This window comes from Lissotriton vulgaris, chromosome 2_1 (genome assembly GCF_964263255.1).
Source record: "Lissotriton vulgaris chromosome 2_1, aLisVul1.2, whole genome shotgun sequence".
In the NCBI taxonomy this organism is placed as follows: domain Eukaryota; kingdom Metazoa; phylum Chordata; class Amphibia; order Caudata; family Salamandridae; genus Lissotriton; species Lissotriton vulgaris.
In genome coordinates, this window is record NC_141687.1 from 2,011,029,102 (window position 1) to 2,011,050,998 (window position 21,897).

The 21,897-nt window shown below is 48.0% G+C and overlaps 1 protein-coding gene across 1 annotated transcript in view; it reads right to left on the reverse strand.

The window, feature by feature from the left end:
• Window positions 1–21,897, reverse strand: part of TM6SF1 (transmembrane 6 superfamily member 1) — a 556,895-nt gene that overhangs the window by 243,298 nt on the left and 291,700 nt on the right. Inside the window, exon 5 of the mRNA XM_086958234.1 lies at window positions 10,467–10,549. Within this exon, the coding sequence (XP_086814360.1) occupies window positions 10,467–10,549 (83 nt within the window). The remainder of the gene's footprint in view (window positions 1–10,466; window positions 10,550–21,897) is intronic.

Consider the following 21,897-nt stretch of genomic DNA (forward strand, 5'->3'; position numbering starts at 1 on the left):
AATTATAAGCTCTCCTTCCCATTCCAACAGTTCAATATTTAGCCGGTCAAAAGTAGAAGGATCATCTATATTTGATCCATATACGAGACAGAATACATATTTACAATTTTCCAATACTAGTTGAGAAATGGCCCATCTGCCACCCTTATCCAGAGCGGTTTTAACAACCTCTAATGTTAATTGCTTCTGTTTTAGAATGGCGACCCCTCTAACTGAGACATTTAGTGCTGAGCAGGCTATTACATCATAACCCAATTGCCCTAGTAGCTTCCTGTCTTTATAAGCGATATGGGTCTCTGATAGTAATACTAAATGGGGATTATACATTCTAAGCTCCTCCTGAACTAGTCGCCCCTTATTCCTACTATTGAGGCCTGCAACGTTCCAGGCTAGACATCTCAGTTGATACATTTCGCTAACATACTGTCCCTTTCCATTCTGACCATAAATGGTGTTGTTTCCCTATTGTCACATTCAACAAATCTCATTCTTGTGGTGTTATTTTTAAAATTGTTACCCCCATCCCAAGACCCACCACCCCTACACCCACCCATCCCACCCCCCCTTCTCTTGTCCCTTAGGGGAGAACACCCCTCTATATCCTGCTGCCGCTGTTTGGGCAGCCTTGCAGAGTAGCAGCATCGGAGGCCACCTCCTGCAACCCTAAGCTACTACAAGAAAATGAAACAAGAAGAAGAAAAAAAAGTTTCTCACATAATGTCAGTAGATTATAATTTATTCTTAACAAAGAGCGCTTTAAGGAAAAGAGAATAACAGAGAGAGAAAAAAAAATAAAAAAGGGAAAAAAGGAGAGCAAAAAGGCAAACAAATTTCAGGGATGATACAGGGCAGTTTCCCATTAGCTAGAGATTCATAAGCTAGGATCCAAATAACACTTCCCTTTTAAGTAAGCAACAAAACTTGCTGCAGCATTAATATTCTTCAGCTAAACTTAGAGAGTGCTTGCTCGGCTTCCCTATCATCTGTGAAAAAATATGTGTGGCCACCCTTAATTACTTTAAGGCGAGCTGGTTCCTGGAGGAACACCTGTCCCCCCAGAGATTTAAAAGGGTCTATAAACTGGCGCAGCTTCCATCGTTTTTCCATGGTGGCCTTCAATCAGATTGAACAAAGAATGTAACATTCTCTGTTATGACAGGGGAATTAGGCCTAGCTTTTAGAGATACTACCTGTCTCAGTAAAAAGTTCCCAAAATAGATCAAGAAGGGACGAGGAAATTTGCTCTCTCTATTTCTTTGGGTTAGAGGAAGTCTATGGACTCTTTAAAGCTGTGAGTCCCAATCCCAGTCTGACAAATCCGAGAAAGCCTTCTGGAACAATTTAACTACGTATGTCCTTGGGTCCGACCCTTCTGAACCTTCTGGTATACCAAAAAGTCTAGGTTTTGCCTCCTTTGACGATTCTCCTTATCTTCCAGTTTATTCTGAAGACTCACAATCTGTGCATCATGTTGATTAGTGAGAGTCTCTGTACGAACAGAGGCTTCTTTTACGTCCACCACCCTTTGCTGCAGTTCTTTGATCTCCTGTGTAATCCCTCCAAGTTTACTAGTTATCTCCTGTAGGTAATTTTGCATTTTACTATTGTCTTCCCTCAGCTGCAGGAAGTGTTGTTGTGCTTCCTGTAGATGATCAGTTAAGAGTCTTTAAAATCACATTGAGGGGGAAAGAATGTCCCCTATGTCTTCTAAAGCTGTTTGGACCAGTATGTCGGTTATGTTGACTGTAGATGAAGTTGTAGGCAGGCTGACCACTGAGTCAGAGCCTATTATAGTGGCTGCTGTAATGCTGCTAGGCTTAGATAAAGATTGAGTTTCATCTAATGAAGTTGATTTTAAGCCTACTTGCATTAGAGGTACTATAGGTACTGTAGGCAAAAAGGGAGGAGATGTGGTACGGCCAGCTGATGAAGAGCAGTTTTTCGAACAGTCGCCCTCCGTTGGGCTAGTTCCTGATAGACGCAATACTATACTCTAAACCCCCCCTTTTGCTTGAATCCATTTCCGAAGAGGGCTTTCATCACTAATGGGCTTCCCTCGTAGAGTCGAAGTCGGGATTAAAGTAGAGATGTTGCAAATATTGGGATTCTTCCCTTTCTTTAGTTTATTTTTTAGGCATGGGCATAAAATCCGTTCCGCTCGCGGATTTTGCGGATTTTCGGTAAATCCGCAATCCGCGAGATTCGCGGATTTCCCGCAAAATCCGCAAATCCGCGCGCTGCGGATTTTATGCTTGTGTTCGCACTGCTCGCGGCCTGCGGCGCGGGCAGCAACAATCTCGCACTCGCGAAATTACAAAAAAAAATAAAAATGGCGGAGGAGTGAAGGAAGGAAGTGGCCCAGTCTCCAACTTCCTGTTCCTGTCCAGCAAGTTCCTCCCATTGGGGAGGGGTGAAGGAAGTGCCCCAGTCTCCAACTTCCTGTTCCTGTTTCCTTTCCTGGCCATTTTGGATTCGATCTTGACTGGGAAGGATTACTTTTTGTGGATGCTGCTGGATATTTGGATTTGAGGCCTTTTGGATTCAAAATTTGATTTCACAAGTAAGTTGATAAGTTGATTTTCTTTGTGGTGATTTTTGTGTGTTTTCCGATTTTTGCGGTTGTTTTGGTGATTTTGCGGGTGTTTTCCCGCGTTCGCGTCGTGAAGCAACAATCTCGCACTCGCGAAATTGCAAAAAGTGCAAACAGGCTGGGCACGTAGAAACAACAAGTTCGCAAAACTGGCGACCTGACAAGTAAGTTCGCAATTTGCAAAATTGCACAAAACCCTCGCGAACTTGCAGAAACCCGTGCGAACACCCAAAAAAAGAAATCCGCAAAATCCGCGAGGATTCGCGGATTTTGCGGATTTTCGCAATCCGCAAATCCGCAAATTCGCGGATTGCGAATCCGCAAAATCCGCTCATGCCTATTATTTTTCCCTTTGGTCTTCCCCCTTTTACGCCCCGAGAGTTTAGCCGCATCTGCGGGGGAGTTGATTAAGTCTTCTTCGACAAGCTCCTCATAATCGTCATTAGAGCATTCCTCGCCCACTTCACCGATAACAGCGACCGTATCTGCTATATCATCCGGTACCTTTCCAGCCGCCGGCCCTGCTGCCAGCCTATCCACCTCAGAGTCGGCAAAAGAAGTTATGCTATCTGTCCCTGGATCTGATTTTTTTTAAACATCTGCTCGATCTGTCCCTTGTAAAAGCTCAGATGCTAATTTGGCTAAATCATCCGATATTTCCGATATATCTGCAGACTCAGCTGTCCCAGAGCCACTGGCATTCCCTTCCCAGATGTTCTCTGAATCCTTCTCCCCCCACCAAGCTTGCATCATAGCCCGCAATTGTTTTAGCTGCTATAGGAAGTTTCGTATTGCTGGGCGGCCTAATTGATAAAGAGTCCGGATTGTAGCAGTTTCCAACAGGCTGAGCCAGTTTAACAATGTTACAATATTCGGCCAAGTCAGTAACTACTGCCATATTGTTACCGGGACTCTTGCTGAGAGCAACATTATTTCCTGCATTAAGCTTATTCACAGCATTGATATTAGTAGCTGAGAAAGAGTCAGAGACAACAAATTGCGGGGCACGTATTAACTGCTTACCCTGTTGCTCGGCTTTCTCAGCTCTCTCAGAAGGTAGTAGCGATAAAGATGTAGCCTCCGCCGCCATTGCTGCCATAGTGTCTATTCCGTCAATAGCAGCCTGAGTCGGAGCCTCAGCGACAGCACCCTTCCCAGCACGGGTCATCCTGGGGGCATTCTTTGGCGCCATACTAGCTGGGCTCACTAACCCCGCAATTGCTGAACCAAGCCGTGTCAGCGCCTTCACGGGAGCAGACGAAGCCGACGGAGCAGTCGGAGCCGCCAGCAACACAAGGCCAGACCAACCAAGCCCCAATCCGTCGAGCAGCCTCGTGATCGGGAATCGAGAGGCCAGCAACAGCCACCCACGTTGTCCTCAGGAGAAGCAAAGCATCCAGCGAAGCATCCAGCAGTATGAGGTAGGTGATTTTGGTGTTCGTTCTTGTTTTTCGTTTTTTCCTTCTCCTTTTAATCTGCAATCCTTTGAGACTGTAGCTATAACTATGAAGAGTTTCCTCGTAGTTTCCTCATAGGAGCAGGGAGCCTACGTCAGAGCTGCACCTCCTTGGCGTCTTCAACCCTCTTGTTCCACCGAAGGGCAGGTTTCTCATTAAGGTTAGAAGGTTTTTCCTCAGAAGTGGTGAGTGATACTTGTTCTAGAAGGATCTGAAATAACAATGCCTGTGCCTTCCACAACTTCAATTCAAACCTATAAATGTTTCTTAGAATATTGGAGTGTTGAGTGCTTCATTGGACTAATACTATCTGGTATCGTTTTTCTGCTTCAAAATTCCAATGAATGTCTTTCCCTTTCTCCCGGTTTAGTTTAGAATGTTCTACCCCCAGTGGCTAAAATGATTTTGTACTGGCGGAGCCACACGGCCCGTCCTCTTACGCACGCACGCACACACGCACACAGCCCGGGGCGGAGTAGCCCTCGGGTATAAATAAACGGGCGCGAGACCGCTCGTGGTCTTCGGCCCCTAACCTGTAGCTAGTGTCTGTGCATTATTGTACCACAGTAATAGGTAGGACCCACTCTGCGGTCTAGGACACCCCCAAACCTGTTGCAGGCATTACACTGGCGACGAGGCGGGTCCCTTGCCCATGCCTCATCCCCGCGGACGCGCCTGCCGTGTCCCGCGGTGCCGCCTGAGCCGCGCTCGCGCTGCCTGCGCTGGAGCCTGCAGCCAGCGACGAGATCCCTCGCGGGTGCCGACCCGCTGTGCCGTCCCACCCGGCCCTGCCCGATGCCGGTGGGTGCTTCGCACCTGTCGCGGTGCGAGAGGTGAGCCCCCCTCCAGGAGGGAATACTGTACCGGCCGTGGGCCCGCGCTGCAGCACCTTTGCCGTTGAGGCCCAACCCTGCTATGGCCCAACCCTGCTTTGCCGACGTCCCAGTGCCCTGGCCTGCTAGCGCGTGGGAGGAGAGTCGCGTGCAGGGTTTGTCGGGGGGACTGGTTTGGCCCTCACCGCACCCCGCGGTTGCTCACGCATCTCGCGGAAGCGGGAAAATCGCCCTGCAAAAGCTCACACATCTCGCGGAGCTCTGTTTTTGGCCTGTCTGGAGGGTGAAGTACGACCAAAGGCGTACACATTGGCCGCTGAGGCCCCAGGTGGCCATAGGGAGCCGGGCTGTGTACCGCGCTACGCAGAACTGCACCAAAAGGAGGACGAGAAACCAGTGTCACACCACCACAGCGAGTCCCATAGTGCCACCGGCGCTACTTCACTGCTAGTGCGCAGTCTACGCGCCCAACATGAGCCAGCTAGCAACGGGAGGGACAGCGACCACGGAATCGGCCCAGCAGCCTCCCACTCCACCACCCCGGCCACCACAGAATGCTGGGCCAGTACAAGCTGGACCACCTCCTAAGGCCCCTACTACCAACCGTCACACCCGCCACGCAGGGTCATGCCATGGCGGCCCTAATTCCGCCGTTCAGCGAACTATCGGAACCTACCACGGCGGCAGCACGATGGCGCCTCTGGCTTGGACGCCTAGAACATTACTTATGGGCGTCAGGGAAACCGACAGCAAAGTCAAGCGTTCGTTCCTGATGTGTTATGGGGGTGACGAGCTCTATGAGCTGCAATTTTGACCCCCGCGCCAACCCAGATTTTAAGTGGTTCAAGTTGCGCCAAGCCGCCAGGCTGAGGGCGAGTCGATCGACGTTTTCTACGCGCGGCTGCGCAAGCTAGCGACGTCATGCGAGCTACAATACTGGAGATCAGAGCACAACTAATACAAGGATGTCGGTCTGTCCAACTGCGACGCCTAATCCAGTGACAGCCACGCATCAGCTTGGACGAAATCCTCGTGCTGGCGAGGTCGCATGAGCTCTCAAACGCAAGAGCGGAAGCGATGCAGTCCGCACTTGACGGACCAGTGGCGCCAGCGAAACATGTGTCGGTTAAGGAAGAACACGTGGATGTGATTCGGAGGAGGCCTCCCTTCTCCACTCAAAAAGTCAACCGGCAGCAGCCTCTCGATCCACATGCGGCAACTGTGGGACGGAGCATCCCCCGAACGGAAGGTGCTTCGCATGTGGGAAGGCATGCTCCAACTGTGGCAAGATGAACCATTTCGCAAAAGTGTGCCGCAGCAGCCGCCGCACAGGACCCACTGGAAGGAGCGCCGCTCAAGGAGTACGTCAACTCTCTCTAGAGGACCCGGGGCTATGCGGCGACACGCATCAGACGGCGTTCCGGCTGGATGAGGACGAGGACGAAGATGTCTTCTTCGTCTCCTTTGTTGGTCGAGACGGATCCAGGAAGAGGCCGATGTGTGAAGTCGAGATTGAGGGTTCCCCAGTGAAGGCATTGATAGACACAGGGGCGTCGGTGAACGTAATGGACAGAACGCAGTACGAACAGTTGCACCCTCGCCCACCGCTCCTACCCTCAAAAGCCAGAATTTATACGTATGACAGTGACGAACCCCTGCCACTCCGTGGAGTGATCGACATGAAGGTGTCCTGCAACGACCAAACGGTAAACACGAAGTTTCACGTGACCGGGGGTAAACGGGGCACGCTGCTCAGCTGCCACATCGCGGAGGACCTTCAACTGGTGTTCTTCGCCAACCAAGTCCACGAACGACACATGGATGCCATGCTGAGAGACTTCCCGACGGTCTTCCGAGGCCTGGGCTGCCTTAAAGGAAAAGTATTTAAGCTACACATTGATCGCACAGTGAGACCAACTGCACTGGGCCACCGGAGGGTGCCGTTCCACCTGCGGCCGCAGGTGGAAGAGGAGCTAAAGAAGCTTGAGAAACTGGGAGTGATCGAGAAGGTATCCGGGCCCACCCCGTGGGTATCACCTCTCGTCGTGGCACCCAAGCCCAAACAGCCTGGCGCCATAAGACTGTGCGTAGACATGCGCCTCCCAAACAAAGCAGTCAAAAGGGAACGTCATCTCACGCCCACTATGGACGACATAGTAGCTGATTTGAACAGGGCCAAATCGTTCTCTAAATTGGACTTAAACGCGGGTTACCACCAGCTAGAACTCCATCCTGATAGCCGTAACATCACAACGTTTTCAACACATGTTGGACTCCGCAGGTTCAAACGTCTGAGCTTCGGCGTGTCCTCGGCCGCCGAAAAATTCCAGAATGCGATCAGGGAGACGTTGTCAGGATTACCCGGAGTTATCAATCTAAGTGATGATATTCTAGTCTTCTCCAAGACCCTAGAGGAGCACCATGGACACTTGAGGGCTGCTCTTCAGCGCCTAGCAGACCACGGACTCACGTTGCACCGAGAAAAGTGTTTGTTCTACAACAAATCTGTTGAGTTCTTCGGTTACATCTTTTCGCGTGACGGTCTGAGGGTGGACCCAAAGAAAGCTGAGGCCATCCGGTCTGCACCGAAGCTGACGTCCGCAACCGAGGTCCACAGCTTCCTAGGGATTGCCACATATTGTGGCTGATTCATCCCCAACCTGGCGTCCCTATCGGAACCCCTGCGCGCACTCACTAAGGCGGGACAGCCATGGACGTGGTCTGTGAAGGAGGACGACGCATTCCGAGCCGTGAAAGAGGCCCTGATAGACGACAAGGTCATGGCGTATTTCAGGCCACATCAGCAGACGGAGCTTGTCGTGGACGCCAGCCCGGTGGGGCTAGGGGCAGTCCTGTTGCAGTAGACGGAAGATCACATGTGGGTACCCACGGCGTATGGCAGCCGGGCGCTGACGGCCACGGAAATGCGCTACGCCATAAAGTGGGCATGCCAATACTTTCACCTGTACTTTTTCGGACACGAGTTCACGGTCGTGACGGACCACAAACCGCTGGTTCCGCTGTTTGCGGGGACAGCCAGACTTACGCCACCCAGGATTGAAAGGTGGGCCGTTCAGCTCCAGATGTACAGGTTGGAAGTCATCTTCCGCCCGGGGCGGACAACCCCGGATTTCCTCTCATGCCACCCAGAGCATGCTTCCAGAACAGAAGAACACCAGGACCTGGAGGAGGTGGAAGAGTTTGTCAGGATCCTGTCACAAGACGCCTGCCCTAAGGCCCTCACGCTCGAAGAGATTGGCACATCTACCGACCAGGATGAGTGTCTCCGGAGGGTAAAACGCCCTCTGGAGGATCACAGCTGGAAACACTTCCTGGACGGTGCCAGCGCTCTCACAACAGCGGAGCAGACATTTCGCCAACAGATGTGGCATGCGCAAAGTGAACTGAGCACTGGACCTCATGGAGTGGTTTTGCGAGGAGCCACTATTGTCATACCCTCAAGCCTGCAGAGGGAAGTAGTACGTCTCGCCCATCAAGGACATCAAGGCATAGCAAAGACTAAGGCCCGGCTGCGGGGAAGGGTGTGGTTCCCCGGCATGGACGGCGCGGTAGAGGAGGAGATCCGCAATTGCCATTCATGTGTGATCACAAGTCAGGAACCTGCGCCACATCCAGTCATCACGGAAGACTCGTGTGATATTCCCTGGTCCAAGATAAGCATTGACTTTGGGTCTTTCCTGGATGGACGCCAAGCCATGGTACTGATTGACTCATTCTCCCGGTTTCCAGTGGTGGAGGTGATCCCGTCCACCGCGTTCAGCCATGTCAAGCCAGCCCTGGACAGGGTATTCGCAATGCTAGGCTACCCGGATAAAGTACGATCGGACAATGGACCGCCGTTTCAGGGCTCTGATTTCAAAGCATATCTAACCAGATGAGGGATACATCATCGGAAGATCACACCACAGTGGCCGCAGGCCAACGGAGAGGTTGAGAGATTCATGAGGACAATGAACCGAGCCCTAAAGATCGGTGTGGAGAAGGGTGAAGTGGCCAAGGAGTGTCTGTCGCAGTTCCTGAATGCCTATAGACAGACACCACACTGTACCACTAAGTGCGCCCCAGCGCATGTCATGTTCAAGAGACCTCCACGAGACTGTGTGCCGGTGAGCCCAGCATGGCAGGCACCCGAATTAGATCATGTAGAGACACAGGACCGGAGACGACGCACGAATGAGAGAGCAAGCCGAACGAGAAGAGCTGGAGTCCGGCCACTGGCTGTCGGTGATCGGGTGGTTCTCAAAACTCGCCACCATTAATGGAAGTATCAGACAATGTTTGAGCCCAAGATATGGGAAGTTGTGAACATCCATGGTACTATGGTATCAGCGTCACACGGATCCAGAGTAGTGACGCGAAACATTTCATGGTTCAAGCGAGAGCCAATGAATGAACAGGTGGAGGTAGAAATGGAGATTGAAGCGGACCAACCGGCTGCACCCGAGGCAGCCGCCAACTCTCGGGACAGCGAACCATCACCAGCCTGAGGGGGCGTGGAATCAAACATCATCCCGCCAGGTCTTGAGAGTGAAGCAGCAGGACCTTGCAGGCGCACCCGAGGTCAAAGGGCAGCGAAGCCGGAGGTACAACCTACGACCAAACCCGACTCCCAGTCAGCGGCTCCAGGGCTATGCTTGGAGACTACACACTGCAAAGAACTCTAAATAAGACTGGACTATTCATCTATGAGTTTGGAGGGATGTACTGGCGGAGCCACACGGCCCATCCACTTACGCACGCACACAGCCCGGGGGCGGAGTAGCCCTCGGGTATAAATAAACGGGCGCAAGACCGCTCGTGGTCTTCGGCCCCTAACCTGTAGCTAGTGTCTGTGCATTATTGTACCACAGTAATAGGTAGGCCCCACTCTGCGACCTAGGACACCCCCACCCCTGTTGCAGGCATTACAGTTTTAACAGCAATATAGTTATTTTGCTGTGGGCTACACTGGTTGTTGAAGGCCCTCTTCCTCCTCAGGGCCGTTCCCTGAGAATTGGATCTATAATTAGAGAGGTCAGGGTCTTTTAACAACTAGCATAGCCTTAGCAACATGCTATAATGTAATAGTTATGCACGACATTGAAGCCTCTCAACAACAAACCCTATTGTTTCTGAGATGTAAACAAAAAGGGCATAATTTTGGTAAAGAGTTGTGGAAAGCTTTATTTTTTCAGTTTGTGGGGTCGTACGCATATAGTGGTTTAGACAATAAAAATCAAACTGCAAGAAAAAAAGAAATTGAAATGAAAGAACCACTTTGTGAAAAAGATGCGTGGCTTTGGCCTCAACTAATACACGATCAGTAAAATGGTTAAGTTGAAAAAGTTATATATCTTGGTAATAAAAAGTAAAAGTGTAACAGTCAGGCTAGTCTGCTAGTCTGCCTATGTAAAGAGGCCTAATAAGAAATACCTCCCTGATTAAATCGATTAGTTACATTATCATTTTTCACTGTGCTAAACGCGGCTTCATACAATTAAAAACTAAATGTCTGTTTAATTTTAAGTCTTTCGTGAACTAATTTAAAACGTACACAGTAATGTTAACATCTTGTCTGTTTCTTACCTACAAGGTTTCCTGGTAGGAAAACAATAATGCTCATCAGTATAGACCCAACCCAATACAGGCCAATGGTTCTGTAGCTTTCCCTGAAATGCAAATGTTAAAAACTGTATAAATAAAATGACGTAGACATTTTATTAGGGTTCAGTTAATTAAAATACTTTTTTCCATCACGTTCCTTGTATAAGTAAGACAACTTGTGCCTCCAAGAAACATGTAGCTACAATTCAAAGCTTTTCCTGAATCTGCCATGCATTAGAAAAGATGTACCTCCTATAGAAGATGTAAAAGTTCACTAAGTGAATTTCTTTGCTTAAACATTATAGGGCCAATTCACAAACATTGTTTGCACACTTAGGTGGAAATTAAATCCCATCTGCAGTTAAGAGTGGAAAGTCCCGTTTCACAGAATCAGGATCCGCTGACATTCATATGCACAATAGGAATTTAAATAAAATACAGCTATTACAGATCGCGGACAAGTTTGGTGTTAACATTTGGTATACTTCTATTGCTAGCGAAGAGTAAGGGAGGTGACCAATGTGAAGGATGTGAACACCAACACCTTCTCAGCTTTGTAGATGTTTGCATACCTTCCCAATGACTTTTAAGTCTGCCTCGACACCACAGATTTGGCTAAACCTTTGCTGATAAATAACATAAAGAGCCTTTAGAAACACTACTGAGAGTGAGGCTTTAGCTCTCCCCACATACTGAACTTACACTCGATGTCGTGTGCCTCAGATGAAAATCGGTGTTAGGCTTGCACAGAATTTGCTCAATACAGTAGGTCTGGGTTAGTTATGCTAATAAACATAAAGGCTGCAGGACTGACTGGTTCATTGAGAAACATGTCAGCTGCCATAGATCAGATTTGTTTAATATGAGAAGTTATGACAAAGACTGAGGCCTCCATCATTTATTATGAACATCATATATTGACGTAGGCCATTATGCATGCATTGCTATTACATTATCTTAAGGTTTGTATATTAGTATTTCTACCGCAGACCCCAGTTTACATACAATATGCATGCATGGGGTATACCCATGACCAACACAGTAAGAAGGGATTTTTCAGTGTGAGATCGGAAAAGAAATATAGGAAGGACTTTTAAATTGAACTTGGATAATGTGAAGATGTTTTACATTGTTAAAGTCACGAAAAACACCACACGAATGGGCTTTACATTTGGAGCTTAGCGGTAAATACAATAGGAAGGGGTTTTAGAATGAGGACTCTACGATAAATAAAATAGAAAGGGGTTTAGCAAGTGAATCATTTTTAGGAACACTTATGTTTATTAATGAAGTCATATCATATCAACAAGAGAGGTAGGGCGTAGACACTCCTGTGCCCCGATTCAATGTATAATAAACAACAAAGGAGTGACTGTGATACAAAGAATGTATTAAATGTGATAATTGTGAAGTTTGTTAAAAACAAACTCCGCTATGTGCAGCACGCGTGATCAATGCTCACACGCGTGTAGAGCACACAGCGGGGTAGTCTCAAAGTCCCACATTATGCCCAGAAGACTATTCCCAACTTGGAGAAGAGTCTGGGGGCTTGTTGGTCACCCGGTCATGGGTGGGGGGAGGAGACCCTACTTCTTAGAAGGACCCTCACTCACCACTAGTTGGTGACATGCTTCATCATCGGGTCCCCGCTGGGGTGACCGAATGTCTCCCCAGCGTGCTACGACGCCTGGTTACAGCGGAGCAGGATGTGGTGAGTGCAACAGTGCCCAAATTATGAGGTGACTAATTGTGATTGTGCAAATGTGTCAAAAAATTAAAAAAAACTTGATGCAATCAGAGGGTCGGGTTCCATACTTTTATGTGTTACCTAAAACACACAAGAATGTGTTACCCCCCCCCCCCCTATCCCCCCTAGACGACCAATTGTCTCGGGACTAGGATCCCTCCTAGAGCCTCTCTCACAGTACTGTGATTTCTTTTTAAAACCGATTATACAATCCACAACCACCTACCTCAAGGACACCAAGAGTTTTCTTTTCCTGCTCAACACTATTTCTTTACCAAATGCTCGCTGTTTCCTTGTCTCGATGGATATCGAGAGCTTGTATACCTGCATCCCGCAGGATGAGACCATAAAAGTGGTCAAGGAAGCGCTAGATCAAACGGCGTGGGATTTCAACACCACCCGGGATTTTGTAGTTGACTGTGCCACCCTCGCCCTGAAACGTAATTTTTTTGAATACGAAGGACAACTGTATTTACAAGCAACAGGAACTTCGATGGGCAGCACTTTTGCCCCATCAGTAGCGGGCCTCTACGTTTATGACTTTGAGTCTAAACACATCCTGAATCCTATGAACCCATACGGCAATAACATCGCCGTATGGCGTCGATATATAGATGATGTGTTCATGATCTGGCAAGGAGATGAACCAACTCTACTCTAGTTCTATGCCTGGATCAATACGTGTAATGACCACCTGAGGTTCACTCATGAACACTCCCAGGACGAACTAACATTCCTGGATGTTACCATCAAGAGGGAAGGCAACCGACTGGAAACAAAAACCTTTTCTAAACCGACAGCAAAAAACAACTTGTTGCATTACACCAGTTATCACCCCCGGGCCCTGCGGGAGAACCTCCCGTATGGACAATATCTAAGGATACGGCGTAACTGCAGCACCCTGTCTACATACAAACAACAGGCGAGTGTGCAGACTAACAAATTGGAGAGAAGGGGATACCCGTCAAGGATCCTGAACACCAGCCAAAAGAGAGCACGGAACCAACAAAGGGAGGCATTGTTGGAAGATAACCCCCTCTGGAGAGGAACGAGATCCCTCTAACCTGTGTGACGACTTTTAATCCACTCTCTAACGCAGTGAGCAGATGTATATCTCGGAACTGGAGAACTATCACCAGCATTAAGGCGCACTGGCAAAAACCACTCTTTTCTTATAAAAGGGTCACCAGTTTGAAAGATTCCTTGGTCCACACACTACCAAGAGATAACAACAACCACAACCGACCACCGAGTGTTCTCAACGCCTGGGGATTACCACCAGTAACAGGGCATCACCCCTGCGGCAACTGCAGCATATGCCATTTGACATCTCACACCAAATTCTTGAACTTAACAGATGGTACACGCTGGGTTCAACGTAGCCACACTAACTGTAATACCACAAACGTGGTGTACCTGATCACATGTAGATGCAAGTTGCAATACGTTGGGATGACATCTAGATGAGTCATAACCAGAATATGTGAACACCGCAGCAATATTCGCTACAGAAAATCAACGACGAAACTCATCACTCATTTCTTGCAAACCAACCATACACCCAACGACCTCGAATGGACAATCTTGGAACACCTTGAAGGCAGCTCAGAGTCCCTGCTATTCGAGAAGGAGCAGCGTTGGGTGTACCGCCTAGGCACGAACTCTAAAGGCCTGAATGATGAGATACCGTGGGGCAGTGTATTACGCTGACGGGTTGAATCATGAGAACAGGAATTCTGGATACTAGCAAGAGCTTGCATGCCTATAGCCGAAAACCCAACAAACACCAATAGGTACAGGAGACATCCGGGTCCTTAGACACCTCACTGTGTATGGGTGTGAATCACTTTGACTTCCCCCAGTTAACGATAATCCATCTGGCTTTAGAGAAATGGCTTTTAATATCCTGGCACACAATTGTGAAGCAGGCTAGAAGTGTATTGGGTCTAATACCCGATCCCTCACTTTCATTATTACCCTCTAGCATTTTCAAGACTGGGAATCCATGCTTTAAGTACATTCACTCTATGACCAGGGGCCATCCCACTATTCATTGCCTGGTTTTGTTTTGTTTTATACCACAATGAGGGACCACAACCAACGTGTGCAACTTGGTAATTATACCAACAACATTTAATCTTTGCAAGCATACCAACCGAGAGTCCCTTTTATTCTACTTTATTTTGCTCTGATAACCACTAAAGAAGACCCATGATGTGCCTAGAACGGGTACTCTTACTTAGTGCTATCAGCACCTCCACCGAGGTATCATTCAACCAATCCCATTAGCCCACACATTTTTGTTGCCAGTCAACCTTTGACGCAGGGCTGATCTCCCGGCTTTACAGACCCATGTGGGCTGTACTAACCATGTAAGAGCTTTGGGGATATAAATAGATTGTTCCCTATTTTCCAGCATCCCCGGGAGATATTTTCATTAAAGCCACTCATTGCTCGGTTTTAAAACACCGTCATGAGGAACTCTCTCCTTTTCTCTGGTATGACCTACAATTTGTTTCATTCGGGTTGGGCCCCTTTGATTTGTGTATTATTAATTATTCGAGTATCACGCTTTTCAAAAAACCGGACCCAACATAAACCGGACCCGAGCCGCAATCGAAACGGGGACTCGAACCCTTAATTTTGTGGCTATAAGCACCGATCCGCCCACCTCCCACATGGGATCATTCAACCAATCCCGCTGGCTCAATACCCTCTCTGTCAAATCATCCGTAGACACGGGGCATTGCCTCCGACGTCATGGACACACGAGGGCTGCACCAACCAATCAGGGCATTGTGTACATAAACAGACCGGCGATCAGCTTCCCGCATTGCCGGGAGACAGTCGCAGACCGTATAGGTACACGGAGCGGAGCCGCGAGCGCTAAAGTAAGTTGAATTGCCACCACGCCACCAAGGCGAGCACCCGCATCTTTCTCCTAACGATCTTACCTATCCACCATGTTTTATAGAAATACACCGCGTGAAGACATTCCACGCTGTCATTCCTGTAGGGTGAGGTTCCGTGACGATCGTAAGTGGTGTTTTTGACTCGCACAAATATGGTCGAGTCTGGTATCTATGAACCGCAAATGACGAGTTTAGTGGGTGTACGCAGTTTCGCTGTGCTAACCTAAGCCGTTCGTTTGTTTCGTGGGTTTCTACATCCGAGCCCACGGGTTCCATCTTAGATGCGGCATCCATTTTGTCTCTTGCCCTCAAGTAGCCAGCGAACGGACGCTGTCCGCTTCGCGACCCTGGGATTCCCAAGACTCTTGCGGAAGACACGTTCCTACTGTAAGGCAGATGGCCCCGCTCGAGGCTCATCTTGCCGTGCCGGTCTATTGTCTCAGCCGTGCATCTTATTAGGCACGTCCCTTTGATGCTTGCAGCTCGTGTTTCCCGATACCACCCCTTTTACACCCTTTCCGATCTCCCCACTGTTTCTGCCTTCCTCTGCACCTGTTTCTGTTCCTTCTTCGATCTGTTTACTGCTGATTGTAATGTATTAATGGTGGGAAGATGGGTTTTTACAGTTGGGAACCACCAAATGTTTCCGTACTTATGTTCCGGGCCCTGAATACATGAAAGCAACCTTTTTGGTGTTTATGATGGGAACCAAGTTGTAAACCTTTGTGTATCATGTTAACGTATGAGAGAAATGTGTATAAAAGGAGCGACCCACAGTAGCAATTTGAAGCAGGCTCCGCGAACCTACATGTGATGTACTTCTCGTGACTTCTGTGTTCCCTGCAGTAATAAACCTCGAATCTTTGACGCCGAAGGAAGTGTCCCGTGTCTCTGTCATTTGTACGCCGGAACAGGTTACCCACGAAGGTTTCAAGTGTTGTCCCCTGGCACCGCTGGGTCTTAGAAAAACCCAGTCCTTCAAGGGGCACATTTATGTCCCTGTTGAAGTGAGTCTCTGTAATATTTACATTCTTTCTCACTCACGTGGATGTTAAAATCGCTTTTGCTTGCTTGTCACGCTGTGAGAGTGACCCTCGTCCCGTAGTATGGGCTTATGGTTCTCCATTAAGATCTTAGATTACACTTGCAATTACTTTCCAAAAACACTGTGCCTTACCTAATTTCACCGCTTTTAGAATAGAAAGCGCATGATACTTTGCTCGCTCCTACTGACTATGGAGCACTACCTGGACACGGACCTAATTGCAGGGACGGTCCTAGTGGCTAATTTAGAAGCACTGAAATCAGGGATTCTAAGATAGTTTTGGCAAACCCACCTTCTTCATGTCTATATGTTGTGGTCTTGTCTGTCCCTTTTTGTTTCCACAGGTCTTCTCATACATCCCTACCAAGTGTGTAGTGTGGTGTTGACGGATATTTTCCGTGTACTTTCACTGTATATATATTTTTTCACACTTAGAGCCTCTCGGGAGGGTGCGCCTTAGCGCGCACACACCACCGGAGGACTTTTATATAGGTCCTGAAGAAAGCTGAGCGAAACGCTAGTAACAGCTGAAACATGTCGACCAATTCATGCCTTTGAACTAGGATTCCGGTTCCTTAATTAAGAACCTGGGGAGTCCGCTCACTTTGTTTTTAACTAATGCGGGGTGGCCATTATTAAAAAAAATTCTAAAGGCACAACCCTTGCATTCTTTAAATTTTTTTGACACATTTGCACAATCACAGTTAGTCACCTCATAATGTGGGCACTGTTGCACTCACCACATCCTGCTCCGCTGTAACCAGGCGTCGTAGCACGCTGGGGAGACATTCGGTCACCCCAGCGGGGACCCGATGATGAAGCATGTCACCAACCAGTGGTGAGTGAGGGTCCATCTAAGAAGTAGGGTCTCCTCCCCCCACCCATGACCGGGTGACCAACAAGCCCCCAGACTCTTCTCCAAGTTGGGAATAGTCTTCTGGGCATAATCTGGGACTTTGAGACTACCCCGCTGTGTGCTCTACACGCGTGTGAGCATTGATCACGCGTGCAGCACATAGCGGAGTTTGTTTTTAACAAACTTCACAATTATCACATTTAATACATTCTTTGTATCACAGTCATATTAATGAAGGTCTACAAGGCAGTTAACACAGCTCGATGCCTTCCACCAATGGCCTGCAGCGTATGCCATGAGAGTGGAGAACACACAGCTATGTGCCCACAACCCGGAGGCAGGCAGCGATGTAGGGACAGGTTGGACATATATAACAGACTGCTCAAATTAAACTGGCAGCCAAACAACATCCCTCTCGCCCCCTCCCCCATTCCCCCTTCCCCCCCCCTCCACCTCCCTCCACATCCCTCCACACCAGAAACATGTCTGTGTTAAACTCTGGACAGAGTATGATCGCTTAAGTACCCTGCGGAGGTTCAGAACCTGTAGTGAGGGAGAATATTGGCTCCGCACCTTGTGAGAAAAGTAGATATAAAATCTGCAGTTATTCTGGGCCCTGACCCCCCTGAATTCCACCTAAAGAATACGAATAAAAGGGGCACATAGTTTCGCCTATGAAGCTCTTCCATTCTCCACATTCCCTCCATTGCTAGTGATAACCATAATTTGTGAAGCCACAAGGTGTGGTCTGGGAGGGCATCGGAGCCCCAGCGTGCTAGGTCACGCAGCGTGTAGCCAGGGCGATCTGCCAGCCCACAGCGAGTACAGTGGAAAAGTCTGAGGGTTCAGCATCCCCAGGATGGTGTACGCAGGGAAGCGCGGAAGAGAGGTGTCGAATGCTGAGTCACTTTCATAAATATCCACACTCAGAATCGGGACGTTTCGGGGAAGTGCCAAAGTAGATGAACAAAAGAGCCCGTTTGCCCGCAACCCCTCCAGCATTTCTCTGAGCGCCCCTTGTCCCATCTGTGGATGCGTGCAGGTGTAAGGTACCAGTAAGAGGCTAATTTGTAAGCTGTGTCCGTTCCTGATTCGCTATGTACTGTGCTCCATAACAAATGTCAGCCCACTCCTTGGCAGAGAGAGAGACCCTCAGTTCCTCCTCCCAGCACAGCTGGCCCTTTGTTTTGCACCAAGCACTCCTTTCTTACAGCATAGCATAGAGTTCAGAGATGAGGCGCTTGTCGTCTCCCTTGCGGGCCAGCCATTTTACGGATATAGTAAGGGGGCGGGGGGTAATCTTCTTAAACACCAGAGAGGTCACCAAGTGCCTCAGTTGCAGATCACTGAATTCATCCAGCGTGCAGAGTGAGTAGTTCCGTTGGAGTTGTTCAAAAGGGATCATCCAATTGAGATTAAAAAGAGAACCCACCTGCTTACATCTTTGCTCTTGCCAATGACTAAATACCTCTGTTAGATCTGGGGGTCTCTAGTTGGCATAGGTAAGTACCTTAGACCAAGTAGGGACCCTTGCTTCTAGTCAGGGTGAAGGAATACACACAGTAGATAACCTCCGCTCTCCTCTAGGTAGCTTGGCGCGAGCAGGCAGGCTTATCCCCAAGGCAATGTGTATAATATTTGCACTCAACACAACAATAATCCCCAATCCACCACAAACTGAGACCACACAGGTAAGTATATTTTATAAAAATATATATAACTTTATCTAGTTTCAGCAGCAAGAATCATCAATATACATTAATTATTTCTTCAGGTAAATGTTGCACATAATCTTAGTGGTTGCACTGGTGAATACTTTGTTATGAAACTTAATTCTTAAGGTTTGCACTTGTATGTCAGGTCTAACAACCTCCAAGCAGCATCCTGGGGAGAAGTCAGGGCTATCAACGATCGGATACATTGGGGAAGGAAATGAAGTCAGGCCTCATCTACGTGCAACGCAATCTCACAGTTTCATCATTGAGGCCGTTACTGGGGAAGAGTACAAACCCCAGCCCCTGAGTTTGCACTGGAGCCATGCTTCCTGCCAGATATTCACACCTGCGACTGTCTTGTCCATAAAGGACCAATGCTTTTCAGATAGAGGTCAACTCCACTCCACAAGATAACAGAGTTGCGCTGATTGGTACTACCGATGTATGGGGGAGCCTTAGGCCGCCTTCACCTCTGGGCTGTGCCAATTGTGTAACTGGGAGGTGCAGTTTCTTTCCCCCCAGACAAATTGGTTAATAGTTGTAGTGAGCACAGTACCGGGGGATGGGGGGTGTGGGGCGGGGCGGGGGGAACAGCAGCAATATTTGAAAGATGTAAAGTATAGGTGAGAGCAACATGATGTTAACCGCCACAATACGTCCCTTCCAAGCGAGTCTCAAGCGAGTCCAGGAGGCTATTGATTTATTCATCTGGCCGAAGTGTGCCCCGTAATTTGCTGCCGGAGTCTTTAATATATTGGAAGGGAGTTTATGCCCAGGTACAGCAGGGATTCCGATGCCCACCTCAGAGGAAACTTGGATCGTAAAGCTGCCTCGTCGGGGAGGGAGTCAGGAGACCGCCAGATTTAGGATCTGAAATTTAGTGATATTAACCTTGAACCCCGAGACATCTCCGAATATCCACATTTTGTCCACTAGGGCCGGCACGGACGTCATCGGCTATGCAAACGAGAGAATGACATCATCAGCATATAAGCATGAGTATAAGCACCAAACTGGATCCCCGCGATCTGCAGATTGTCCCGAATACACTACGCCAGTGGTTCCCCAAGTGTTGGCTCCTGAGGACCCCCATTGAGACAGCACTGGAAGCCGGGGACCCCCAAGCAAATCTGTATGATTTAAATTTCAAACATTAAAACAGTAATTCGAAAAAAATAAACGCAGGTGTGCACACAAAACAAATAGTCGAATTACTGAGGATTTTAGTATTTTATATTGAAAGAATCTGCAAAAAACTAAAAACTTTATTGGGAAGGTTGGTGCTGCATCTCCATGACTAACTTTTAAATGGTTGGTTTTATTTCACAGTACAAGGCTCAGACTGGAAACCCAAAGCAGCCCTGGCAAATGTTTTCAGACCAGTCCCCACAGGGTGCACACCAATTGCAGTGAGTGAGTCGAACCACTGCAAAGGGGACTTTGGGATGCTCTCCCCCACCCCCAAGACAATTTAGGAAACAATAGTGCATTCTAAAACACATTTATCATTAAATATTGAATTGTATTAGTGTTGAAAGAATAGTAAATGATGACCTTACTATGCACCAAGATACGATAATCTTAGTTGGGTTCTTCAATGATTCCCTTTCTATCACACTCCAACAGTGCCTCTCATCTTTCCATAGTCCCTGTCACATGTATTTCATTTGTTTTATAGCATCTCTCATACCATTGTAGGATGTCAGAGGACTGTACAACACACACACACATATAGGGCAGATTTAAAAGTCCCTTGCGCGAAACAGGTGCGTCACAAAAAGTGACGCTCCGGCGGCGCATTTTAGTGCTCCATATTTATAAGGACAGGATAAGCAACTCTGCGTGACTTTTCCTGTTCTTGTAAATATGGCCCATTTGCACACAGCACTTTGCGTGAAAGGTGCTTTCCATGGGTTTTGGTGTGAGTGTTCCCAAGCAACGCACTTGAAACCAGACATATTTCCAGTTTACGAGAAATCTTAAATCTGGAAATGCGTCTGAATGCTACCTCTCCCCAAGGGAGGCGTAGGGAGGTGAAACAAGAAGAAATGTATTCATTTCTCCTCGTTATTTAGGAAGACGAAATCCCCTCTAGTGATTGTTTACGTGCAGAAAGGGAATCCTACCTGAACATAAACAATCTCCCCACAACACAGGCATCCTTGCACCATGGTACAAGGGTGCCTGTGCCGGCGCATGGCATCAGTTTGTGCACCAGCGCAGGGATGGCACTGAGATACAACATACTATGGTAAATATGTTGCATCCCTGTGCTTTGAAAGTGACTAAGTGCGGCGCAGCCAAATGGCTTGCAGCACTCACTGAGTCACTTTCCTTGTAAATCTGCCCCTTAGAGACAATGAATCATAAATGTAATTAGATAAGGCAAAGGCAACTACAAGTTGTAGGATTCACATGTCATTCATACTGGTAGGGATAACACAGTGCTTAGCATTGACTTTAAAATGAAACTTTATTTCCATTCAAATAAACCTTTTTAGCAGCATCAGGAAAATAAAGGACTGGGGAAAAACTTAAGTTACTATCTTGTACCATGCAGTTTGCAACATCTTTTTGATGCCAGTTTATATGTCTCTGTTCTAGATCATGATTGGCACTTATAAACTGCACAGTAACTAAAGAATCTCTGTGACAAAAGCAGTAACCCACTGACCAATGCAGATCAACCACAGTTAAAAAAGAAATGCAGGCACACTTTCTTTGCAAGAGGCATATTAACCCTCTGTGCTACATTAAATACGTCAAGCTGCCAGTGGACAAAACTCATCTCTATCCAGCAGGAACATTAAACACTTTTATTGTTGCCCGAAAACTTCTCTAATATACTCGGAACTTTGCAGTGCTTTTAAAACTGCTGCCTGAGGACCCCCTGGGAATGTGTCACGGACACCTAGGGGCCCGCAGACCACAGTTTGGGAAATACTGCACTACGCCATTAGCTTCATATGGAGCGCAAAGAGAAGTGGGAGAGCAGGCATCCCAAGCGAGGTGCCGAGTTATAGGGTACATAGCCGTGATGTTTCATTGACCTCGGCAGAGGCTCTAGGAGCCCTATAGATACAACCTATCCATCTGATAAATGTTTCCCCGAACCAAAAGTGGCGTAGCGTTTTGAAC